The sequence below is a fragment of the Leptidea sinapis genome, chromosome 6 (assembly GCF_905404315.1).
Source record: "Leptidea sinapis chromosome 6, ilLepSina1.1, whole genome shotgun sequence".
NCBI lineage: Eukaryota > Metazoa > Arthropoda > Insecta > Lepidoptera > Pieridae > Leptidea > Leptidea sinapis.
In genome coordinates this window covers 16,075,841-16,091,506 of record NC_066270.1, presented here as the reverse complement: position 1 = coordinate 16,091,506, position 15,666 = coordinate 16,075,841, and the positions used below count along the sequence as shown (strand labels likewise).

Genomic DNA, 15,666 nt, shown 5'->3' with positions numbered 1-15,666 from the left:
TCAGTGATAATTACATTTATACAATAATACAGTATTCATTCTAAAGTTAATTCTTTTAAGTCAGATACAGCATGGTATTATCATGAAGCTGACAAATATTTAAATGTTATAATCAAGTGAAATACTTATACATAGATTAAAATAACGTCTTAACTTATTACTGAACAATTATCACAATGGAATAGTTCTAGTTCTAGATAGTTCGTTATATTAAAATTAGTTAATTATATTTTATTAATATAACAATTACTTAATAATCACTCAATAAAGGGTCTAAATGTTTACAACTATCGTTAAGTATTTGAGACATCCTGGAAATAGGTGAGTTATTGCCGAGAACAGTTTCTTCTTAAAGGTCTTGTAAGAGGTGTTATTGCTATATATGTGGGGATATCGAAAGGGATCATTAAATTTAATCTTGAATACTAAAGCTGGATTATCATAGATGTTGTTAAGACTTTTATATAGAAACATCAAGCCCGCAAATCTATTCTTTGGCTCAAGATAAGTATATTAAAAAAAAATATGGCAGAGGAGGAAAAACGAGCGTACGGGTCACCTGGGGTTAAGTGATCAGCGCCGCCCACATTCTCTTGCAACACCAGAGGAATCACAGGAGCGTTGCCGGCATTTAAGGAAGGTATTGTACGCGCTTTTTTTGAAGGTACCCATGTCGTATCGTCCCGGAAATACCGCACGAGGACGCTTATTACACAGGTTTGTGGTACGTGGAAGAAAGCTCCTTGAAAACCACAAAAGAACGTGAACAAAACTTAAATAAATCACATCGTACCTGAAAGCGATCGCGTACTGATGATGAACGTCTCCATGTTGAAAGTCAGCCTCTTTCGACCATATTCTGTCACCGCTCTCATCTGTCTCGAAGAATCGCACCTGGATGTTCTCTGAGACAATAGGTTTTGGAAGACAATCTAGCTTATTAATAATCCCATTATTACAAACTATTTATTTAATCCACTTAAAAATAAAAAAACTGTTTAGATATGAAAGAGCAACATATCAAATCAATTTCCTAATATGCAATAATTCTAAATAATCGAAACTAGAATTAGATTAATTAATTAGATTGTATAAAAATAAGCAATTATTTTTTAGTGCATATTATATCTATTGTTTTGAAATAGTGTTTTTGAAGTCGGTTGTTTTTATGTAATTTTTTATTTTATTTTATGGTAATTTAGTGAATTTGAAGTACACTAATTAACAATTCAATCATGGATTCCGTAATCAGAACCTAACCAAACTATCTTAGAAGTATATCCTAAGTTCCAATAAAAATAATCATCGAAATCGGTTGGCGCGATATTGAGTTATTCGTAAATTTATCATCCACTTTGCTATACGTATGTATAGCAAATTTAAGACTTTTATGGTTTTCTCATGGATGACATTGTCAGATCTGGACCAAATCACAATGGGAGATTACACGAGAAGCACCAGCATTCAAATAAAAAATAAATAAAAAAAGAATTTTATGCGTCGGAGAAGTACAGGGCAAATAGGTCAGTGGAAGTAATACTTATATAAGTTAGATAAGTTTTGATAATGTGATATTTACATCTAGTTGATAACCTTCATAAATAAAATAATAATATTCAAATAACTTACTTCTATTAACTTTCTCCACGAATATAAACACCTCGTCTCCGCCCGCCGCGCGACCGTGCCAACGACTTGACCGACATATTCTCAGATCATTTGTTTCAGCGCTCTCTGAAAATAATAATATCGCCATTATAAATTATCATTTACTTATTTTTATTACAAGACTCAGAGTTTCGTAGCAGCATTTAGCGAGTTAACGTTTCCTGAGGATGCCTCGTGTAGAGGCCAAACATGTGCTAAATTGATTGAAGGCTGAGATTTAATTGATTGAATGAGAACGCTCTTGTGATTCCTCTGGTGTTGCAAGAGAATGTGGGCGGCGGTGATCACTTAACATCAGGTGACAACATTTGGATAGTTATGGATTTATGTAAAGTAACGGCTAATTCAATAAATTTTCAATTATTTATTTAATCTACATCACAGACGTGGCGGCCCGAGGGTCACTATCATAAATCAAACATAGTTCATTTAATTTTCAAGATTGTATATTATGTAGGCTCGTCCCTCGTTGCACACCGACTGAATTTTGTTTTAAATTTCATACATTTTTAAATAATTCGGCGATATCTCGGGCAGACATCTCTCCGAACTGACATTATATCATGTCTATTGACAATTCGACAATTATCGAGTGACAGTGTCAAACAACAGGTGACAAATGACAATTTCGAGAAAAATATTGTACAGAAATATATTTTTACAGAAAATGCTCCATCAAAAAGGCTTATTGATTTAACAGAAATGAGGAAGATAGCACCCCTATAATTTGTGTGGTATGTTATTAGTTCTGGAGATAGGGTGGGGAATATAACCAAAAACAAAAGATATGATGATACCAGAATTGTATAAAGAAAGTATGATCTGGTAGAATTGTTTGTATATTTTATTGTCAGTACATTTCTGAAAATTTTATATACATTCACAAAAATCGTCACCTTTTTGCTCTTAAGAGTGATTTTCATTATTATAACATTAGAAATAAGGGATTGCTTGTAACTAATTCTAGTAGGCTTCATAAGATACATAATAGCATTAAGGATAAATGTTTACACTTTTATAATAAAGTCCCAGCCACTGTTCAGACATTATCTATAAATAAATTTAAATGTTTTATTAAAAATGGATTTGTCGTAAATCCTACTACTAGACAGCTGAATATCTAAGTGATTGGATAGCCTGGAACTAGATTATGATTATTTTATGACAAAAACAATGACAGTACAATATTGTTATATATTTGATTAAAAAGAGCGCAAAAAAAATGCTGGGAGAGTTTCTTGCGCCGCTTTATCTCTCAGAGCGCCATATAGCGGTATATTAGAAATGACGACAAAAAGAATTCCAAAGGAATCAATTTATAGAGAAAATAAATGCCTTTTATGATTACTGTTGATGCAGTGCACAACTTACTCAGCCACCGTTCGTGTCATCTCGGAGACATGAAAAGCCGGAAGTCCTAAAATTGAACCTTGGCATGAGCTATATATCAACAATGGCAAGAATAGAAGTTTTGAATCGATTAATCAAATGTGAAAAATCATACTTACAACGTGGAATGCTTCTGCAGTTTCATTGAAGGATATGGACCCATGGAAGACATTATTGATGGAAAGAACATAAAGTTATTCTTCAACAAGAACAGAGACATTGAAAATCAGAAATGCTATTGAACATGAATAACATTTATTGCTACATTTTTTTTTAAATGGCGAGAATGCAAGACGTACACCAGTAAGTGATACGCCCTGCCTAATACAATGCAGTGCCATTCAGGATTCATGGCTAAGCCCAAAATTCTGAGCAGCATCGTAATTCCGCTTGTCAGTTTGAGACACATAACATGTTCTGTCCCTATAGCCCATTAGTTACGGAGCTTTTTAAACCAGAACATGCACATTACTGCGTCTCGGCAGAACAAGCTTCCGCCGTTGGCATAAAAGGCATTTATTTTCTCAAAATTGAAAAAGTGACGTCAAAAGTCTTTTTGACGTCATTTCTAATACACTAGATACTACTACCGCTTCGGAAACAAATGGCACTCTGAGAGAGAAAAAGCGGCGCAAGAAACTCTCCCAGCATTCGTCGTTGTGCCCTCTTACCCGGAAGCCTCTGCAACGGAGTCTCCTACTGGCTAAACAGACAGTGTCTTATTAATAAACGCAGTGTAAAGTTACTCCAAGTTTAAAAATACTTCTCTCTAACATGTAATTCTGTAATGACAAAGGTAAGACTATGACGCCGCAGTCGCTCGTCGTACCGCTTCGCTGCGGCGTATATTTGAGCGAAGCGAAGTAAACTAAGTCTGTGTACAAAAACTGCTGCTTATAGATCATGAACATTCGAAAATGAGCAAAGGATAGCAGTGTTACAATTAAAACTTAGTGATTTGATCAATCGGCTCAAATATTAAATAAATATAAATAGCGCGTGCTAATTTAAAATAATTTGTAAATCATGTTTGTTTTTAATTATAACAATTGAATCAAATCGAAATTCAAAATTCTCTAACTTCTTTCTTTCTCGACAATAACCTAGAAAATATCCAAAGCTTTCTATAAGTTCAATTTTTTTTAAAATCGGTCCAGAAATAGCCGAGAAACAATTTAACACAGAAATCAAGTGGAGTCACCCGGTGGGAGCTCCGCTCAGCTTCGCTTAATAAAGACTTAAAAGTTTTAAATTTGTAATAACTTTACTTTTCGATTATTAATAACATAAAGAATGTGTACAAAGTTTGATTTTGATGGATTCATCAGTGTACAGAAACACAGTCCAGTGTCTAACTACTACAAGTATTCCATCCAAAATCATCATCATTCACAATGTAACTACTACATGTAAAATATAAAATATTCTACTGGCCAAAAGCCTCCCCTCAAAGATCTCCACGACGAGCGGTCCTCCACCAACTATTTTGTAAAATTTGGAGCCACAAACATACGAAAGCTGAATTTTGATATTACTACTAGCTGACCCGGCAAACATTATATTGCCATATAAATAAATTGTAAAAATATTTTTGAGGGTAAAATAAATAGATATTGGCCGATTCTCAGACCTACCCGATATGAACACTAAATTTCATACAAATCTACTTTATTTTACTAATTTACTATTATTTTTCTACCATCTCCATGCTATGTTCCGCGAGTCAAATAGAAGTAACTTTCTTTAGTAACTGTGTTTCCCGGCTTCTGTGTCACAACCACCTTGCTTAGTGTAAATAACGTACAAGGTACTCAAATATTCACAATTATGTTAAAGTGTATTGTGTTAACTTTAATAACTTTGTATGAATCTTAATTTTGGTAATAAAAATTTATTATTATATTATTATATAAATCGGTTCAGCCGTTTCGGAGAAGATTGGTAACAAACACCGCGACACGAGAATTTTCTATCTTAGATTTAACATTGAAAGCATATTTGTTAAGTAGTGTTGAGAATTAAACTTACTCATATTATGTATTGGGTTCGAGAACACAGGAGGACATATGACGCTGCCAGAGACATCGTGAGCAGTAAACTTTAGTCTTACAATGTTTAAATTGATTCTCTTTGCCTCGTTATCACATTTCACACGGAGCTGAAAAAGAAAATTTATCCATAAATTTAAATAATGCTGAATTCCAAGATATTACTAGTGGGAGGGTCCTTTGGACAGGATGCCGGCTATATTATAGGTCCCACCACAACGGCGCCGTGAAGCAGTAATGTGTAAGCATTATTGTGTTTTGGATTGAAGGGCGCCGCAACTAATGAAATAACTGGGCAAATGAGACTTAACATCTTATATCGCAGGGAGACGAGCGCAAAGAATTTTTGTGGTTTTACAAGAATCATATAGAAATTGAGATTACTTAAAATCTATCAGTCCAAATTGTATTCAAAGCCGAGCCGTCCAAAAGTTATAAGAGGTGTACATACATCCATACACACACACACATACATACAGACGTATGGACACCACCGCCGGAAGTCGTCTTAAAACGTCGAGATCTGATGAAAACTCGACTTTCGAAAAACAGGGTAAAACCAATAACTTCTCGATTTTCGAAATTTTTCAAGCGAGTACTTAGTTTAAAAGATCTTTGAATTTGCCGGATTTTGTGAATGGACACTTACACGTCCAATGGTTTGTTCGTCCCCGGGTATGAATTAAATCTGTAACGCGGCATCTTAGGTCGACATGACACGGGTACTTTAGATACAATAGTTTGAGCCCACATACTAAAATTTTCGCCACGCACAACTAAGTCATTGCAACATAATATAAATAATTTAATACAAATTAAAATTTGTAACCTATATAATATAATATATGAACGATATGGGACTCGAGCCTCGGTTCGAGCGACATCTCGGGTTCCGTCCGAACGCTCTTACCAACTGAGCCAACCGTTCGAGTGAAGACATGGTTCGTAACCTTGGTATGTCTTCTTCAACTGCCAGGTTATGGCACCATCTACAGACCTCACTTTACAGTTGATAACCTGCTCAACCCCAATAATTGCATATTACGATATTGACTTGAGATATAGCTCATCAAAATCTAGCCGAGAGGACGCGGGTTCGAGTCCGGCATCGTTCATAAATTTTGGTTACAAATTTAATTTGTATAATTGTCAATAAAATAAATAAAATGATGTGGTGTCGTGGGACACCAGGTAGGAACGAAGTTACTTCGGCTAATGTAGAATCGACACAAATTGCAAAAATAATCGTGCTCAATTAGGTATTATACACTACTCGCTTGTGTATGCGACTGTCGCGCCTGCGCACGTCACATTTAACGGTTTTATTCCACGCACTTTTCCACGCACTTTTTTCCACGGATTGTTTCTTACGGTTTAACTATCACATTTTTTTCAGTTCGGTCGCGCAGCAAAATCCCTATCCCCTCCAAGCCTGCCGTAAGGAACTTCGTTCCAATAAATTGTCAATAATTGTAATCAGTGATATCACTTTGATTCATATCAGGGATATCACTTTATAAATAATAAATAAATAAAATTTATAATACTTAATCAAAATATGTTACCGCGTGTTCATCAAGATTTGATTCAGTGATACATTGCGTGTACTTATTGTACAGTAGTTTGGAGACCTCTTTCTTTGCTGTGTGAATGATACCCATACCTCCAAATCTGAAAAGCATATAAAACTATAATTAAAAACATTGATATCCACTTGAGTTTCGTTCAAAAGTTCAATAGATACGAAATAAATTACTAAAGCAATAAGTACACAACGAACAAACATATACACAAACACATTAACACAATAACCAATGACAACATATATCAAATAATAATACATATATATATATATATTACTTTCACATTGATACGCATTATATTTATTTATTTAATTTATTACTATATATTTAATATATTATTAATGACAGAGCATATTTACACAAATCAAATTTGAAAAACAAAATTTTTTGAACGATGCGGGACTCGAACCCGACCTCTGGCGTTTCGTGCCGGTGCTAATGTATAACAATATCTACACTAATTTTTAAGACTTTTTATAACATTGATGCTGTTGGTGTTTTAATAATTATAATAGAAAACTAAAGCTGGTCAAGTGCGAGTTAGATCCGCACACGAAGAGTTCCGTACCGTACAATATATAGACTGCCTTGTCATAACCATTAACCATTGTCATAAAAATATAGTTTAAATAAAACATAATACACCAAAATAAATAAATTTTCCATAATATATCATTTGGGAACAACCTTGTGCTTATTCTAGTATTTTTTTTAATGAAAATAAGGGATGAGACGAGCAGGACGTTCAGCTGATGGTAATTGATACGTCCTGCCTATTACAATGCAGTGCCGCTCAAGATTATTGAAAAACCCAAAAATTCTGAGCGGCACTACAACTGCGCTCGTCACCTTGAGACATAAGATGTCAAGTCTCATTTGCCTAGTAATTCACTAGCTACGGCGCCCTTCAGAACGAAACACAGTAATGTTTACACATTACTGCTTCACGGCAGAAATAGGCGCCGTTGTGGTACCCATAATCTAGCCGGCATCCGGTGCAAGAGCCTGCCACTGCTAGCCGCGCGTAGTGTTTGAACTGACACCTACTTGTCCAACGCCGGGCGCCGGGCCGGCGCAGTTCAGAACTTGCAGATGAGTAGCGTCCACATTAGGGTCATTACAATTTTGTTTTTTAAATATATAATTTGTTTGCTTCAAAATTTCAACTAAATACTCAAATTTTTAGATTTATTTTTACACGCTTTATATTATTAGCTTCACTTGTATGTTTGTATGTTTGTAACAGACTTCTTTGGGCGCGATTTTGCCCCACTTTTTTCATTTGATTTTTCAATTTGCAAAATATGATTTTTGTTAATTTATATACTTTTTAAATAAATAAATCACTAATAAGCGCCATCTAGTAATTTATTGGAAACTACAAAGGACGCGCACGACATGTCAAGACAGTTCCACAAAATTAAAGTATCTAATTCGTTTAGAAGCGAATAGATGGCGGTAAATTTATATTTCCATTATAAATTATTAATGCGTGATTTAACTGAGCTAATTATTATAAGAGCTAGTTCGGGGATCTCGGGCTAGCTGAATTAAGTGATCTTTCAATATAACTAAAATATTTTTATTCGCAAATATTAAAATGCCTTCATTAAATCTAGAAAAATTAAAAATAAATAATAGTTTAAAAAAAAGTAAGAACACGCTTTATATAAAATTCAACTGAAAAATAGAAAATAAATTTAAATTGAAAATAGTGTAAAAAATATTATATATTTCATTATAAAAAAAGCGTGGGGTGCTTTTTAAGATATTATTAAAATAATAATTCTTCTACATCCCACGCTTTTTTATAATGAAATATATAATATTTTTTTACATTATTTTCAATTTAAATTTATTTTCTATTTTTTAGTTGAATTTTATATAAAGCGTGTTCTTTAGTTTTTTTTTGCTTACGATTAAGTAATTCTAACCGTGTGTTAGTTTAATGTCGCTATTATAACACCACGCTGTATAACACTTATCAATACATCGTCGAATTGGTTAAAGACAAATCTTAGTGAACTTAATAGTTTAGTAAATTCATATCATTTGATCGATTGGTTATTGTGCCCTATATAAGTTTCGAGTATTAATTATTTAATAAATTTTAATAGGTGGAAACTATGCATTAATATAGGAATATCAAGAATTACGTGTGGTTTACCGTTTATATAAACACCCCCTTTTACGCATATATTGATATGCTTAACCTATTAAAGGCATAAAAGGCATTTATTTTCTCAAAATTAATTCCTTTAGAATTCTTTTTGATGTCATTTCTAATAAACTAGATACTACTACCGCTTCGGAAACAACTGACGCTCTGAGAGAAAAGAAGCGGCGCAAGAAACTCTCCCAGCGTTCTTTTTTGCGCTCTTTTCAATAAAAATATTTAATATTGTAGTCATTTCTATAGCACAATTTTGTCCCAGGCTGTCCGATCATTTAGATATTCAGCTGTGGAGTAGTAGGATTTACGACAGAGCCATTTTTTTATAAAACATTTAAATTTATTTATAGATAATGCCTGAACAGTGGCTGGGACTTTATTATAGAAGTGTATACATTTACCCTTAAAGTTATTATGTATCTTATGAAGCCTACTACATAATTAGTTACAAGCAATCCCTTATTTCTAGTGTTATAGTAAAGTAGGGTCAACACCATAACTATTGAGTCTTTCATTACAATGATAAATTAAATACATCCGGTAACATTCATCTTAATGTTGATATTCAAGTTCGTAACAGGAAAATGTCTCATTATTAATTGTGAATCACATTACCCAACTTTATAACTTCCTCGTTGCGGTAGTACGCTGCTAATTTGTTTGTCCTGGTCGTCTTCAGTCAAGGTATGCGGGTGCTCTAGGTCAGCATCATGCCGCACCAGGTGACATCCGATAACAGCGCTTCCAGAATAATTGCAGAGCTGTTGAAAAATGGTAGTGACAGAACACGGCGTTAAAAAACCAAAAAAAAAAAAACTAACCGTCGTTTCACAAAGTCAAAGTCAAATAAACTTTATTCAAATACGCTTTTGAATCGTCAATATAAATATTTCTTTTAAATTATTGAATCTTCCATAATACGAGGGCTGCACTAAAAGTATCGGGAATGGAATATTTCCACTGTTCCTGTCATATTAAAATCTTTTTAATTAAAAACTCCTTGGTTATAAAAATCGAATACCATTTGTTTGTTTAAAAAAAGATTCTCGGTCTTGTCACAAGGTCTTTTCAAACTTGTTTAGTCGTTGAGAAAATCGAATTGACTTGAGAAAATTCTAGAGCGATGATTTATTATGACTTTCGAAGTGGTTCAACACAAAAACAGTGTGTTGACCGGATGATTTCTTCATTTGGTGATGAAGCCCCATCCAAAACCATAATTTATCGCTAGTTTGCTGAATTTCAACGTGGTCGTGTCAAGCTCAGTGATGATCCCCGTCAAGGTCGTCCAAAAACTGCAGTCACCAAAGAAAACGTTGATGCTGTGCGTAAGCTGATTGAGGAAGATCGACATGTGACATACCGCGAAATTCAGGCAACTTTAGACATTGGCATGAGTCAAATACAAATAATCTTGCATGAACAATTAGGTGTAAAAAAGTTGTTTTCCCGATGGATACCGCATTTGCTCTGTAAAGAGCAAAAAGCGTTTCGCGTTACTTGGTGCGTCAGAACTCTCGAAAGATTCCACGCAGGATCCTCAAATGCTGTATACAACATCGTATCAGGTGACGAATCCTGGATATACGCGTACGAACCCGAAACAAAAAACCAGTCACGGGTTTGGGTGTTCGAAAATGAGTTAAAGCCAACAAAAATTGTAAATTCACGGAGTGTTGCAAAAAAAATGGTGGCCACGTTTTTCTCCAAAACCGGCCATGTTGCAACTATTCCTCTTGAGGGACAAAGAACGGTTAACCGTTCTTGCTAAATGGTATGCTAGCATTTGTTTGCTACAGGTCATTTCTGAACTCCGTAAAGAATACTGCGACCGCCGCATCATCCTCCATCACGACAATGCCAGTTCTCACACCGCGCACAGAACAAAAGAGTTTTTAGATCAAGAAAACATAGAATTATTAGACCATCCGCCGTACAGCCCCAACCTAACCCCTAATGATTTCTATAATTTCCCTAAAAAAAAAGAATGAATTGCGTGGTCAGAGATTTTCATCACCTGAAGAAGCTGTGGACGCCTACAAAACGGCCATTTTGGAGACCCCAACTTCCGAATGGAATGGTTGCTTCAATGTTTGGTTCCATCGTATGGAAAATAGTGTCAAATTTCGCGTAGAATACTTCGAAAAGCAATAAATACATTTTTAAATAGTAATGTTATGTCACTTCCTTGATTCCCGATACTTTTAGTGCAGCCCTCGTATATTCGGAAAAAGTTTATCCCATGAGAAGAACATACTACAAGAAACTCAATGGCCACTCTTTTCAATCAATACAGTATTTTACAATGGCAGTAATATACATAACAAATTAATGTGTAAGGTGCTGCATCCAATATAGGTAAGTATCGTGTTCAAAGTTAAAAGAGTTTCAAATATTAAATATTTTATAAAAAGTAATAAAAATAAATTGAATAACAATATTATCGTACCTTTATTGCATGCATCAACATTTAGAGCTTCAATTAATTATTTGTGTGTGTGTCACATCACACACAGTACTCTTTAAAGCTGAAGAAACACAATCTCTACTGGTAGAGTGCACAGCATTTAACGTGAATATTAATGGGAAACAGTTACCGCGCGCCGGATTTGAACAAAAACAAATAAGGCAACAAGGCGACTCGTTCAAATTAAAATATTTTAATTCAAAATTGGATATTATTACGTATTGTAAGTTAAAAACTACACCCGTTCGAAATAGTATGCCTGAGAAGAACGGGCGCAACAAACTCAGCGGGCTTCTTTTTGTATAAAAATATGGTTACAATGTAATATCGATCCATTCCCAATATGTAGTAGTATCATTAATAAAAAAAAACTACGTTTAAAAAAACCGACTTCAAAATCTGAAAAGTATCAAATAACTAAAAATTTAATTTAATACACCTTTATCTTTAATATTAATAAAATATTATTTTTTATTTAGGTTGTCTCGCCACACGTGTCTTCGTATGGGTTGTTTTCTTCTAGACGAAGCTGTCCCGCTCAAAGTCACGCGTGGCGATGTGTACCTTTACTACATTTGGCTTGGCACCGACTTCAAAGCTATCAATATGTAACACATACAAATAATAGTATTTTATTTAATATTAAAGGCTCTCAGAAGGCTCAAGTTTGTACCACTAAAAGAACCCCATTTGTCGTATCACCGCTCTTCGACAACACTTCCCTTAAAGCCTCTTCTAGTATCGGAATACTGGGTCTCGAAATCTCGAGCGATTGATAATTCCGTGGCCATCTGGAGGGAAAAGCCAAATTGGCTTCAAAGAAACTGGGCGTCATTAATAGAGCACGACAATACTTCAAGCCGGCCCACATACTAGCGCTCTACAAAGCACAGGTCGGGCCTCACATGGAGTATTGCTGTCATCTCTGGTCTGGCGCACCCCAGTATCAGCTCGATCTATTTGCCGGGTGCAACGCAGAACAGCTCGAATTGTCGAGAACCCAGTGCTCTGTTTGCTCGACGGCTTGATCAATTGACGTTGCGTAGAGACTTCGCTTCATTGTGTGTCTTCTACCGCATTTATCACGGGGAGTGTTCCGAAGAGCTGTTTAACCTGCCGCCGAATTCCACCTTCGCACGACACGCCACAAGTTAGGATATAATCCCCACCATCTTGATGTGTAGCGGTCCTCCACAGTGTGGTTTTCAAGGAGCTTTCTTTCACGTACTACAAAGCTGTGGAATGAGCTCTCTTGTGCGGTGTTTCCGGGACGATACGACATGGGTACCTTCAAAGAAAGCGCCTACACCTTCCTTATAGTCCAGCAACGCTCCTGTGATTCCTATGGTGTTGCCAGAGAATGTGGGTAGCGGTGATCACTTAACAACAGGTGACCCGTAGGTTCGTTTGTCCTCCTATTCCATAAAAAAAAACGTAATGAAGCCCCTTAACAACACACCATATTCAATAACCAAGAATGGTTCTCCAACCAAGACTAGGCACCGGGTCATAAAGCTCGGTCTACGCAGTCTTGGGTGGAAGCGAACGTTTCGGACTTCATCAGAGCTGAAGACTGGCCGTCCGCGTCGTTTAGTCCAGGTCTTAATCCGCGCGATTATGATTTTTGGTGAGTTTTAGAGAGTACAGCTTGCTCTAAGCGCCATGATAATTTGGAGTCTCTAGAACAATCCATATGATTGGCAGTGTAAATTTTCCTATGGAAAGAGTGCATGCTCCTATTGATAACTGGCCTCAATGTTTAAAGGACTGCAGCCAATGGAGACCACTACAAATAAGCTTTTATATTTTAAATTATTTTATATTTATGTATTTACCTAACACACTGTAAAAGTAATAAATGTTAATTATAATAGAAAATTTTTTTTTTTGTTTCAGTATTTATATAATAAGCTTTAAATAGGTGAAAGTACTTATGACTTAAAAAAAAGTAAGAGTATTTTCTACCTCAACTGTTGGATGACTTTTAGGTTTCCCGGGAATGTAGTTATCACCCAGCAGACAGCCATGTGTTCCGATCATTTCACTTTTATACCTAAACCGAAAATATGATTGCGGCTGCTCAATAATTTGTAAGAATGGTTTCTTGGCTGAAACAAAAATCAAATTTTGTCATTACTCATAAATTTACACACAAGTAAACACTTATTACATTGTAATTTCAATTTTTAAAAAAAGGTTAAAATTATCAAATGACACTAGCCAAAATTAATACAAAACGGAAAGCAGGAAAATAAGAACACTGGGAGAGTTTCTAGCGTGGTTTCTTCTCTCTCATACGCCATTTCTTTTCGAAGCTGTACTGATTTAATTGAAATCAAAAAGTATTCTCAAAGAATTAATTTTTTAATTTTAAAAATAAAATGCATGAATAAAATTTGAAAAAAAAAATTATGAATGATGTGGGATTCGAACCCATGACCTCCGGAGTTTCATACCGGTGCTCCAACCAACTGAGCTAACCGTTCGAGTACCTCCTCGTTATAAAATTCTGTTTGCTTTGTTCAACTCTCAGGTTGTGGCTTCATCTACATACACTTCATCTACTACATTTTTCAAATTTTATTTGTGTATTACTCCTAGAAGTGAGGGTTATCACTTTAAAAACATAACATATTGTTTAGATTTACAAGAGTGACATCTCAAGTCAATATCCTAATATGCAAATATTGGGGTTGAGCAGGTTTCCAACTGTAAAGTAGATCCTGTAGATGAAGCCACAACCTGAGAGTTGAACAAAGCAAACAGAATTTTATAACGAGGCGGTACTCGAACGGTTAGCTCAGTTGGTTAGAGCACCGGCACGGAACGCCGGAGGTCCTGGGTTCAAATCCCACATCATTCATAAAATTTTGTTTTTCAAACTTTATTTGTGTATTAATCCTAGAAGTGAGGGTTATCACTTTAAAAAAACAAACATATTGTTTAAAAATTAAATGGTTTATTAGTTCTACTCTTAAAGCTAATCTCCCAAAACTAATTTTATTGATCAACAAATCTGATGAAACATGTATAGGCTGATTGCAAATATATAATGAAAAAAAAAAAATGTTAGCACAGAGTTACCCTCTATGTTGTATATGATATGAATGTTCAAGATATCAGCAGACATAAACACAGTAAAACTTTATTTTATAGAACAGTAAAAAGTATTACCAAACAAAAAGTTTTTAACAGTATGTGAACCTTACTACCAAGTAACGTCTTATTTCATCAAAATTGCCCCAAAATAACATTATACAGAGCTATTTCTGCAGCTAAATTTAAACAATTATATATCAATACCTCAGCACCAAAGAGTACAATTTAGAAAAGGATTCCAAAGACCATAACTAACACAACTTGAATAAAATTATTGTTACTGCATATGAAAATAATTAAGACTTATGAAGATATATTGGAAGTAACAATGAGACTTGTATTCACTTAACAATTTGTTTCTCTGTGGTAATGGTAGGTAATCTAATATGGAACAATTATTCATACTTATCTCAACCTTACTGAATTTCATACTTGTTACACTTTGTAACTGAGGTATCAATATGGTGTTTACTTGGCTTTCCTACACTTTTACAGGACGATCAAGTACAAATCGAAATTTTAAACTTGGTGTGATCATTATATTCACATCAAAGACACTTTTAAGTTATAAGAACAATAAAAACTATTAATTTAAAACAAACCTTGTTCCACATCCTCACAGGCTAGTTCCGTCATTCCGTTAGTTAGATAAATAACTTGTGAGGGAGAATTATTATAAGAAAGTGGTGAATATTGGCTGTGTGAAAACGGAGAGCCGTAGTTAGAAGATTCACTGGTATCTTGTTCACTGGAAGTCATAATGTAGATCACTATCCCACAAACTTGTTACAGTATATACCTATTTGAAATATAAATGTAAAAAAGTAAACTTTAGTTGCACTTTGTTTTATATTAATAATTTGCAATAGTCCAACTACGTCCACACTACGCAATGCACTTGCACACCGTACAGAATACAGATATCATACACGGTGACCGGAAAGGGGAAAACATAATACAAAATTATTATTCTGATGTGATAAGCGGTTTGTCAACAAACGATCTTTTGCCTTTTTGACATATCAAAGATAAGTTGATTGTTGAGCTTTTAGTGTTGATATTTAACTTATGTAATTACCCAAAATTTTAACAAATTTAATATACTATAGTAACTAAATATAAAAAACATATTTATTGTGATTGTCTCTATCTACATACAAACACCTTAATTGGTTTAATTAATACATCCCATATTTTTAGGCGTGACATATGGGTAGGTAACTCAGGTTTTTTATAAAA

General features: G+C 34.6%; 1 protein-coding gene across 5 annotated transcripts in view; it reads right to left on the bottom strand.

Moving 5' to 3' along the window:
• Window positions 1–15,446, bottom strand: part of LOC126964822 (nuclear factor NF-kappa-B p110 subunit-like) — a 52,619-nt gene extending 37,173 nt beyond the window's left edge. For 2 of the 5 annotated variants that reach the window (XM_050808116.1, XM_050808118.1), the window contains exons 1-7: window positions 15,030–15,446; window positions 13,294–13,436; window positions 9,477–9,622; window positions 6,671–6,776; window positions 5,086–5,215; window positions 1,630–1,734; window positions 794–905 (exon numbers count right to left, since the gene is read on the bottom strand). In XM_050808116.1, the coding sequence (XP_050664073.1) occupies window positions 794–905; window positions 1,630–1,734; window positions 5,086–5,215; window positions 6,671–6,776; window positions 9,477–9,622; window positions 13,294–13,436; window positions 15,030–15,186 (899 nt within the window). In that variant the 5' untranslated portion in view covers window positions 15,187–15,446. Of the gene's footprint in view, window positions 1–793; window positions 906–1,629; window positions 1,735–5,085; window positions 5,216–6,670; window positions 6,777–9,476; window positions 9,623–13,293; window positions 13,437–15,029 lie in introns of those variants that run through there. The other 3 variants (XM_050808117.1, XM_050808120.1, XM_050808119.1) reach the window with 2 other exon arrangements.
• Between the last annotated feature and the right edge of the window lie 220 nt (window positions 15,447–15,666).